This window comes from Chaetodon auriga, chromosome 16 (assembly GCF_051107435.1).
Source record: "Chaetodon auriga isolate fChaAug3 chromosome 16, fChaAug3.hap1, whole genome shotgun sequence".
Classification (NCBI taxonomy): Eukaryota; Metazoa; Chordata; class Actinopteri; order Chaetodontiformes; family Chaetodontidae; genus Chaetodon; species Chaetodon auriga.
The window spans coordinates 21,050,042-21,060,773 of record NC_135089.1 but is presented as its reverse complement, the minus strand read 5'-3'; the positions used below and the strand labels follow the sequence as shown (position 1 = coordinate 21,060,773).

Genomic DNA, 10,732 nt, shown 5'->3' with positions numbered 1-10,732 from the left:
GTGTTGGGTTTGTTTTCGCTGGATTATCACTTTTCAATTGGTCCAACTGCACCGTATCATTTCGTTTATTTAACCGCAGATTCAGAACGATTCGGTCCGGATACAATCATGTTTACATTTTACCGGAGATCGGAGTGTGTGCGCCTCTGCGCGTGTGCCTGCGTGCGTGCATGTGAGCGGGGGTGTCCGCGGAAATGACAGCGACTTTTTTTTTTTTTTTTTTTTTTGTTAAGATACCACGAAGAATCCCGAAGAGGTCAAAAACCTGTGGCGTCGGAAGACGAGAGAGAGGGGGAACTAAGGTGTGAATGCTGTACTCGGAAGGCTACTCTTCACGGAGAAAAGGGAAAAAAGAGTGGAACACGGCTGCCGGTGTGTTGGAGATTTAACGGAGAACAACGCCAAAAAGGAGAAGAAAATATAAGAATGACAACAACAGGAAAAATGGTTGAAATCGATGTGTCGACGACGCCAGAAAGGGGAGGCGGATCCGCGAGCTACAGAGAAGTGAGTACACAAAAAATAGAAATCGCCCTGCAGAAGGGGACGCTGCCTCATTTGCATATCGTTGAGTGTGTGCCCGCTTTCCTGCTCGTGCACTGTGTGTATGTGGCAGGTGCTTTGCCCATGCTGGGATAAAGGGGAAGACCACGTGTTGCAGGAACTGCCGCAGAACCCCCTCCTCACAATCCTCCCCTTCCTCCTCTTCCTCCTTTTTCCAAGACAGTGAAGTTTATAATGACTTTTTCACTTCAGATTTTTGTGTTCCCTCCTTGCAAGCACCATTTCCTTCACTGTACCTTCCCTATCAAGCTTGTTAATTAGTTATCTTAATTAAGCCACTTGGGGCTCTGTGACTTCAGACATTCTGGAGGTAATTTAGGTTTTGATGTACCCATGAACCCCATTTTTCCTCCTCTTGTCAACCAGACACTGGCCTATAATGATATGTTCAAATAGCAGTGAATATCGTCAGATAACTCCAAGCACCCAATCACACACACATACACACACGGAGGGAGAGAGAGAGAGAGAGAGAGAGAGAGAGAGAGAGCAATTTACGCCCAGGGTGAAGGCGAGGTCGTGGTTAGTGGAAGGTTAAATGTCAGGCTGGAGAACTTTCTCCCACTTCACAGTCTTGCATTCAATTTGAAAACATATTTCCACAGTGTTCTTATGTATTTCTTCACTATTTCAGATTTCATTTAAAACAGAAGGTAGCTCCGTAGGCAAAGATTGTGTGCTGAAATGTACCAGTTGAGTTTCTATGTCTGTACTAAATGCCAAGATAATGTCTCGCACGTGGCATAATTGTGTAGAAAAAAAAGTGGAGAAAGCCACAGTGAATGAAAAGAGCATTGTTGCAGTGGTTTTGACTCGGGAGCGTTGCAGTGGATTTGTCACTTTTCATCCAGATGTGTGGTTTTCTGCTGTTGATTTGATTTCAAGCGTGTTGATGGCGTGAGCCCGTAGAAAGCGGCAGTGGTTTCAGCTGTTTATTTTCCTCTGCTGATTACTAATGTGCTGTTTCTTAGATTATAAAATGACTGTGAAATAAAATGCTCCGGTTCTTCAGGGAGCCTTTGTTTCTTTTCATCGATTGTGCTCCTCCATCCAAAAGCTGTGCTAATGCTGTACATATTCTGTTTGCACCAGCCATTTCAAATAAGCCACTAGTCAACTTTCAGAGGCTGATAGGACGATGCAAAATAGACCCCTATTTTGCATCATCAGTGAATATGCGGAAGCTTTGAGTGGAGCTGCACGATATGTTTTTCATTATTTAAATGCAGGTCTTCAATTCTATTTTATGTTCATCAGATAAAGAGACGGATGCATTGCAGCCTTGCAGCGCAGGAAAAAAAGACTGATGAGAGTTTCAATTTCAGTTGTTCACTCGTCAGATTTGACTTAAAAGAAGTGTCTTCTGAGAATGTGATCGGCAGAACTGAGTGTTAGTGGATTTCTTAAACACAAATAACGTACAGCAGTACTCCTCTGGTCATTTTCCAGCCAGCTCTTGGACTCGTCTTTATTTCCTCCCTGCTGTGTATATTTCCCAGTTTTACCTGGCACGCTGCAGGCTGCTGGTCCGCCTGCTGTATTGTGAAATTAATTTAGTCTTACAGTCAGAGCCGAGCTTTCAACTTCCGCACAATAGATATCCCAGAAAACACCTTTAGATTAATGCTTGCCACACGGAGGGTCAGGCCTCTGCAGCGCTTCATTTTTTCCCCCTGTCCGATACTTTACATGACAATAACTGGCGGAATGGGCCTAGACTTATTTTTCAAGCTGCACAAAGGAGCAAAACCACATTTCTCTTCTTGGTCGTTGTCTCTTTTTCACCTCGGTAATATTTCAGAACGTTGACAAGTCCGGTCGCTGCAGATAATGAGGCCGTTTAACCCTTCAATATGTTCATTTTAATTTTCTCTTTGTGGCTTTATACAAGTTAAGGCCTGCTCTGAGAAATCCTCTGTAGTTTTAAATATAATGTTTCAGGCGAATCTTACAATTACGGTAAACAGAAGAATCTGTCTTTATGTGGTCAATGTATCACGAACCAACAAATGTTTATTTTTAGAGCATACGATATTTACGGAGTGAGCTGCAAGAGCCTGTTAGTCCTCACTATTAAATCTCACTATTTATCTCTTCCTTGTCAAACGGCCCCAGGCTGTAGAAACGACGACGTCTTACCTTAATACTCGTTAAAATTAATCCATGTTAGACCAAAATTTAATCCCAATTAGAAGCAGAAGCAGAAGCAGGGAGCGATGTGTCGACAGTTTTTCTCAGCAGCTTTGCCAACAACAACTGGGTTTTTGAGCCGCTGATGGGACAAACTTACTCGAAAGGTCGTAAATTGTGAAGGGGACTTAAAAGTTATTTATTCTCCCTGGCTCTCTTCCGCTCCCTGAATATTTTATTGCTTTTTATTTCACCCCCTCCCTCCAGAACCCTTTCAACCTCCGGGAAGTTACCTTTTGAGCTTGTTTGAGGTGTGGGCCTAAACGGAATTGACCCGCAATAAAAGTCACATGTTTAAATCCGGATCCGCTGACCTTTTCCTCTCACTGCATCCCGCCGTATGTCATCCTCTCTATCTCTCGAGCATCACGCTCTGCCTTCAGCGAAATATGGCCCGATAATACAGCTAAATGTTACAACAGAGGGAAATTTACATTTCTAACTCGTGCGCGCGCTCGTGCGTGTGCGTGCGTGCGTGCGTGTGTGTGTGTGTGTGTGTGTGCGCGTGTGTGTGTGTGTGTGTGTGTGTGTGTGTGTGTGTGTGTGTGTGTGGTTTGAATAGAAGACAGTCTAGTTTTTCAAGTGCCTCAGCTAGTGAAGTGGTTTTAGCTCCCTGACATTTTACAATATTAAAAATACTTTAAACGCCAGACTGAAGGATTGTTTGTTTAAGTATTTCAAAAGCACATTTTTTTTTTAGCAATTAACGAAACAGCGAACAGCTTATTTTGTTGATATCACATCGCAAAATGTCTGGAACATACAAATCTATTTGCTGTTTTTCTCGCCGTATATCCTCTAAATATCTCGGAGCTTGTGTGCATGTTCGGCTAACACATTGACCTCTACCTGGAGCCGGAGACAATAGGCTCCCGTTGAACTGAATGGCTGCTGCTGACAAACTTGACAGAGGGAAGGGAGGTGCTGCAGTCAGACTCAACACACCTTGATCGATACCTGAGATGACCCGCAGCAGAGCGGGAGGTCAAGGTGACAGACATATGGCCACACCTGTGTAGAATAGAAAAGAATAGAATAGAATAGACAGGAAAAAAAAATAAGACATACAGAGAAAATATAAGAAAATATACAGAATAGAAACAAAAAAGCCGCAGACCAGAAGCAGATTGGTTGGCAGTGCCTCTCCCTCCAGTCTGAAGTCTGCTCGCTGCTTTTGTTGTCCAGTCTCGTGATGTATGAGCAACTTTTGGAGGAAACAGAGAACAGCAATATTGCCTGCAGCGGGGAGGGAATGTCAGTGTCACAAAATCAATGTGGGAGCAGCGCAGGAGCAGATAGAAATTACATGGGAAACATAGCAAGAAAGCACATGTATAAAAACATGAAGAGCTTCAAAATGCATCAGGAGCACTACATTTTATATTTATCAATAGGATTTTTTATTTTCATGATTTTGTAGGTACTAAAATAACATGTAACATGTGAGCTAGTTTAAGACTTAATACATTTAAGTTAAAGTTACTTAAAATGAAGCATGTGTTTCTGTGCTTTAACTGTGATTTATTTTCTTCATTTATTTATTTATTTAGATAGATAGATAGATAGATAGATAGATAGATAGATAGATAAAAAAAAAAGAAAAAGGCTATTACAAAGTGAAGGCTCTTGTGTGTTGGTCAGACCACTTTTTAATTCAGTTAAGTCAGAGTAGTTTTGGAGACGGACTGCAAGTCATTTACCAAAGTGAAGGGACATTTATTCATTTATTCATTGGTCCATCCATTCTTCAGTCAGATCATTCAGAACATTTTTGATAGGACCGTGTTTCCAGTGCCAAGCGATTTGTCTTTTCTTTCATTAAATTGTGTTCATTCTGTTAGAACGGGCCACGGTTGGAGCTGCCAAGGTTTTTTCTTTCTTTCCTTCCTTCTTTCTTTCTTCCTTTCTTTCTTTCTTTCTTTTTTTTTTTTTTTTTTAAATCATTTTCTATTGGATAATTACAACTGTACTTTCAGTTCAATTGTGTGTGGTTATTACATGGATCGAAAGCTTTAGCAGTATTTTGATTTTGAATAAAACATTCGTTTTAAAGGGAGTATTGAGAAACTATTAATTGGCGAAGGGAATATTCAAATGTATATAAAGGAGATTCTAAAATCGCTTTCATTGACAGAGGCCTGCTTTCCCCCTCACACTGAAATAATAGTATTTGGCTTTGTATAGAAATATATATAAAAACAATATAAATAGCATTTCACATAAATTATATTTCACAGTTCCCAGGGTATAATATCACTAAATGCATTTTCCGCTCGTTCGCCATTGTAACAAAAACCACCGACAGGAAATTATAAACTTCACAGAATATAGAGAATAGGCCTTTGTTTTTATATTCAAGATTTAATTCGTTTCCCATTTCTCCCATTCTGTAAGCTTCGAGCACACCTGCCCTCACTTCTAGAAGGAAGAAAACGTTAAAAATGTTTTATTTTATTTCACCTTGTTTTATTTGCGAGTTAATCGTCGCCCTTGACTTACAGGAAGTGTTACAGCATTATAACTTCATTTCCCACATCCCCACCAGCAGTGAGGAGGTCAGGGGTCAGAGACTGTACAGATGGATGAAAATACTCCAGTGTGGCTGCGACAGGGAGTTTATGAAAGCAATAAAAGTCTATCGACGGTGTAACCGTGCGCCTCCAGAGAGCCGCTGTCTTCTATATCTACCCTGTAGATCCGGATTTGTGTAAAAATCATTAAAACAATCACAAATTCGCTTCTAGGGGAGTATATAGTGGATTTATACACGACGGCAGCGATGGATCCAACACGGGCAGGAGAGGCCTTCAGCAGCTATTATTGGGTTGTATCGCCTTCATTCATGAGGCCATGAATCGCTTCTTTACATCTGAATTTGTAAATGTTGAACCTTTCTGGTTAAAAGAATCTATCTCTTCCGCGAATTTTCATTTCCTTTCAGCACATACATACATTTACTTTAAGTCTTTGCTGTTATTTGATATTAATTTAAAGCTCTTGTGTGCAACAAGCCTCGTGTTGTCTCTGTACTCTCGTCCGAAGTGAAGAAAACTATAAGTTTTATTTCAGTTTTACTTGTTCGATCATCAAACCGCCTCACAATTTTAAAGGCCAGCTCCAGGTTGAATTGGACTGTTTTTATTTATTATTTGTCGTTTTGAAAAATGATGCGGTCGACTTTACTGTTCATCTAGGAAGGCGTACCGGGGGGTTGGGTGTGTGCGTGGGGGGGTAATGTTTCGATTTAGAGACGGTCAATTTTCTCGAAACAAAGGACTTGGATATCTCCATCATCTTGCCTGTGTGTCTTTGTGTGTGCACACACCTTCATTCCCACTGATAACACCACACACAGTGCACAACAGCCTCCTTTTGACTGGGAAAACATCAATTCTATTCACGACAGTGTTTTGTAGTATATTTTAGATTTGCATTATTAATTTGCAGCAAGCAGATCTGGTAGAATTAAAGAGGGGTAACTATAAAACTCGTTAGCTGAAAAGATTGACATTATTATTCTTTACAGTGCAGTGTGCTCTTTGTTTCTGTCATTCTGTGAAACACAGGTTTAAGTCCTTGTTTTGTGATGTTTTGTGTCGCGTTTATAGCAGTAAGAAAGCCACAGCAGTAGAGAGAGACGACATGGAAGTATGTTAGTGTTGGAAATGAGGAAACAAAGCTATGAAAGTCTGTGACAACTAATGTGATCGGGTCACGGTTGGGGAGATGAATTCTCTTTCGGAGGCAACACAAAGAGCTGTGTATCTCTGTTCAGTAATGCACAGCTCAAGGGCAAAAGCAGCAGCGCAATCTGGATGGGGCATATGGACTTGCAATGCCAGTGATGTTAATATCGGAAAATGGAGGGAAATAAATCCTGTTTATTCATGCAAGGCAAAAGGCGACCCAGGATGAGGCTGAATTACCATGCAAGGGGAGTTAAATGTGGAATGGGTGCCTGTTGGAACAAAAACGAGGGAAACGGTGCTGGATTCTCGTTTCTAATGCAAAGGTCTGCTAGTGATTTAGGAGGCCGTGTAACCTGAATTAGTTGATGAATTTTCTATCGATCCTAAACAAGCCAGATTTATCTCTGACACGGTGCTGCTGCTGGGTGGCGGCGCAGCAGCCGGCCAGGCCACTCTCCCACTCCTCGTTATTAGCGATTTAAGAAGAACAAGGGAGGAAAAAAAGAAAGAGAGAAAAAAAAAAGATTTGGCAAGGACATCCCTGCACACACCCAAATATATACACAGAGGGTGGTGCAGGCGCCACTTTAAATCCCCCCAAGCGCTTTCCTTCTACTGCTACTTTTTTCTTTATTTTTTTCTATTTGAAGTTCGAGCCAGACGCGTAATAGGGGGAAAGGGTTCGTTTGCAGAAGTGAGGACTTGTCATCTGTACTGTACTCTGTTGCTCGTGTGTGTCCATGCGCGCGCGTTCTTCAGCGCGGATTCAACTCGAGCGGAATATATTTTCACACGCGCTTTGTTATTGTTGTGATTCTCTGCCTGTTTAGGACGGCATGCGTGTCGACGTGTGGTGGAGAGATAGAGAGAGAGAATGGGCATAAGGAGAGAGACTAGGAGGGAGAGGGGAAAGTATTGTAGAACTGTGAATGCCCACAAACTGGGACCATATGATGATGCGCGTGCGGGGGCCGTGTATATGCTTAATCCCATTTCCTTATCCGGGGTCCGTCCTGGAGGCGCGCCATTGGCCGGCTGCCGTCACGTGGCTTCTTAACTTTGTTCACTTGACAGAAAAGTAGGAGGGTTCAACGGAACAGGAATAACCGAAGAGTAAAGGGATGAGATATAAATTTTAGTTATATATTTTCCGAGTAGGTGCAATTCCACAAAAAGACTGAAATTAATGGCCATGAGCTCCTATTTGATCAACTCCAACTATGTGGACCCGAAGTTCCCACCGTGCGAGGAATACTCACAGAGCGACTATCTGCCCAGCCACTCTCCGGACTATTACAGCTCCCAGAGACAGGAGCCTGCTGCCTTTCAACCGGACTCTCTCTACCACCACCATCAACACCACCCGCACCACCAGCAGCGAGCCGAGCCGCCCTACACGCCGTGCCAGCGTGCAGGGCAGCCCGCATCGGTGGTGATGTCCCCCCGGGGTCACGTCCTACCCCCGTCCGGACTACAGACGACCCCCGTCCCGGAGCAGAGCCACCGCTGCGACTCGGTGACACCCAGCCCGCCTCCGCCTCCGTCTTGCGGCCAAACGCCCCACAGTCAAAGCACTTCGTCCCCCGCGAGCACTCGGAAGGACCCCGTAGTCTATCCGTGGATGAAAAAAGTCCATGTAAACATCGGTAAGTGTTGCATGCAAACTTCTTTCTCTCTCTCCCCCTCTCGCTTTCGCTGCGCCTTTGTGCCTGCAGTTAAAACCCATGCAGTCAGCTAGGTGTCCACCGTCAAAATCTACGGCTTCCCCTCCCTGTTTTCTGTTAGAAGTAGAAGAGTAGCCCTTGGGTCAAGATTTACGATCGTCTGTTTGCAGGGCCAATATAATTACACCCTCCATAAATTTTTATTACACCTCTCCACTGAGGTGCCTTTTGAAGTCCGATCTCAGTCTCGTCTGCTCTAATTCCTCGCCTTATGACAACTCCGACCGTGGCCATAAGTTATCTTTTATGCTTTGGTAATTTGATTTTAAGTGGTCGGGTTGTGTAAACGGTGTACTTTACTCGAGCCTTGCTTCTTTCCTCGATGTTCCAAGGGAGGGAAAGTTTTATGGCAGCTGAAATATTCATGTTTATGGAGCCGGCCGTAAAACACTAATGTAAAACCGAATAGCTCCAGTCTATTATGGCTCGTCTGTAGTGACATAATAGACTTGCTGTCTATTGCGCATCGGGATAACTGGAGTGCATGTTCGCGCGGGGACAAAATGCCACTTTTTGCACAATCACCGTAATTCATTCACTCCTCCGGACTGTTTACTTGGTAAGAGAAGTCTTGTGTTTCTCCATTTGCTGAGTTACTCTAGCAGTCTTAGGAGACATCGGAGCCCACCGCAGAACGTTTGGTTGCTGCTGTGAGGTTGTAGTTTGGGCGATTTGTAGAATCATTACCCAGTCGGCCATTCAGTGCCGTCGTGTAGCCGCTACACCCCTACAATCACCTTTATTCTCAACCAGTTTATGGGAGACAGACAATGCTACCATCCTTGCTCTCCGTGCGTGACATCTGTGTATAACATCAGTGAAAGAAAAAGGTACCCGCTCCTTTAGATGCTCCTTCTGTTTTTGTGTATTGATATATTCCGCCAGTCCTGGTCGTGCGTGCGTACGTAAACGTGTCAGAACAGCAGCAGCCAACCTTTCAAAGCGGCCGTGGCCCCGATTTGCTCTCGTATCACAACATTTGGACACCAGCGTCAGTGTGGCTCTGCTGGGAGGATTCACACCGCCGCAGGGCCTAAAAATGACACCTGACAACATGCTTTTGCTGAAAATGCAATCTCGGCAACGAACTGTAGTGTGAAATAAACGAGTTCAACGACCTCAGCTGCACGTGAAAACACAGAAAAATATTTGTCGTCGGATAGAAGACTTGCAATCATGAAAGGGTCCGCCAAGGTTACAGCCATTTTGTATGCTATCACAGCCGGTCCAGCCGCGGTGGCCATGGCTTTATTTCTCTTCCTTGCATGCTGTATGATGCACTGATTTCCCCCCCTCCTGTGGCTGATGTGCGGTTCAGTTTTTTCAGGTTAATGAGCCCTCACTACTAGAAATAAAATTTCTAGTTTAAACGCAAGCCCTTACTGTATGAAAGCCTGTCCTCTTTTCAACAGTGATTTGCAATAGTGAAAATCTGAAAGACAGCTGATGCTATACAACAGTTTACAATTATAACTTCTTTACAATTATTATTGTTGTTGTTAGCCATACTATTATTGTTATGGTTGTTGTTGTTGTTTTGTATAGCCTTTTCGGAGGTTATTGTATTGTAGTGTTCTTATCTCGAGTGGTTAAGGTTGTGATGGCCATTTATCCCCATTGTTCTCCCACAGTGAGTTCAAACTACACAGGGGGTGAGCCGAAGCGCTCGCGGACGGCCTACACGCGCCAGCAGGTTCTGGAACTCGAGAAGGAGTTCCATTACAACCGGTACCTGACGCGCAGGCGCAGGGTGGAGATCGCGCACACGCTATGCCTGTCAGAGCGGCAGATCAAGATCTGGTTCCAGAACCGGAGGATGAAATGGAAGAAGGACCACAAGCTGCCTAACACTAAGGTTCGCTCCGGAACAAACAACACAAACTCCCAGGCTCTAACCGGCTCCCAGAACCGCGCCGGACCCCTATAGCCCGGTTCCTTGGCTCGTTGTCTGATTTCTGCCCTTCCTTTCCCTCCCTTATTCCCAAACTGATCGCCGAGACGGCGGCCAAGCTTGCAACCACCGGAGCCCGCACTTTGGACCGGAATAACGCCTTTGCTCTGGAGGGAAAGAGGGATGTCATTGCCGCCTTTTTGGCTCTGATCAGTGCTGATGTTACACAGTATATGACGTTATGACGTGGGAGTGGGTGGAGGGGGGATTACCCATTCATAAAAAAAAAAAAATAAATGAACAAAAGTAGGCGAAGAAGGAGTCTGAAAGAATTGAGAAAATGATGCCGCTGCTTTACCACCCATCTCTCTCTCTCTCTCTGTCTCTCTCTCTCTGTCTCTCTCTCTCTCTCTCTCCTTTTTTATATCTCGGTTTTTTAAACTCCTCCATATGACAGAGCATAAGACGGCAGGCGGATAATGTGCCCTCGTGCGTGTGGTTTGTTTCCGTCTTTTTTTTCTATCCGAGCCTCTTTTTTTTTTTTTTGTGAAGATGGATCCTCGTTTTCATCTTTAATCATGCCAAACTCGGGCCCCATTTGTCATGTTTACTCTGCGGGTACAAAGCAAAGGGGTGAACCGCGGCTCTACCCATTACCCCTCGCCCCAACCCTC

General features: G+C 44.0%; 1 protein-coding gene across 1 annotated transcript; it reads left to right on the top strand.

Annotated features, from left to right (window-relative positions):
- Positions 1–7,598: 7,598 nt before the first annotated feature.
- On the top strand, positions 7,599–10,368 carry hoxb4a (homeobox B4a). Its single transcript, XM_076752323.1, has 2 exons — positions 7,599–8,089; positions 9,799–10,368. The coding sequence occupies exons 1-2, from the start codon at positions 7,630–7,632 to the stop codon at positions 10,092–10,094; spliced, it is 756 nt and encodes a 251-aa protein (XP_076608438.1). The 5' UTR covers positions 7,599–7,629; the 3' UTR covers positions 10,095–10,368.
- Positions 10,369–10,732: the final 364 nt, after the last annotated feature.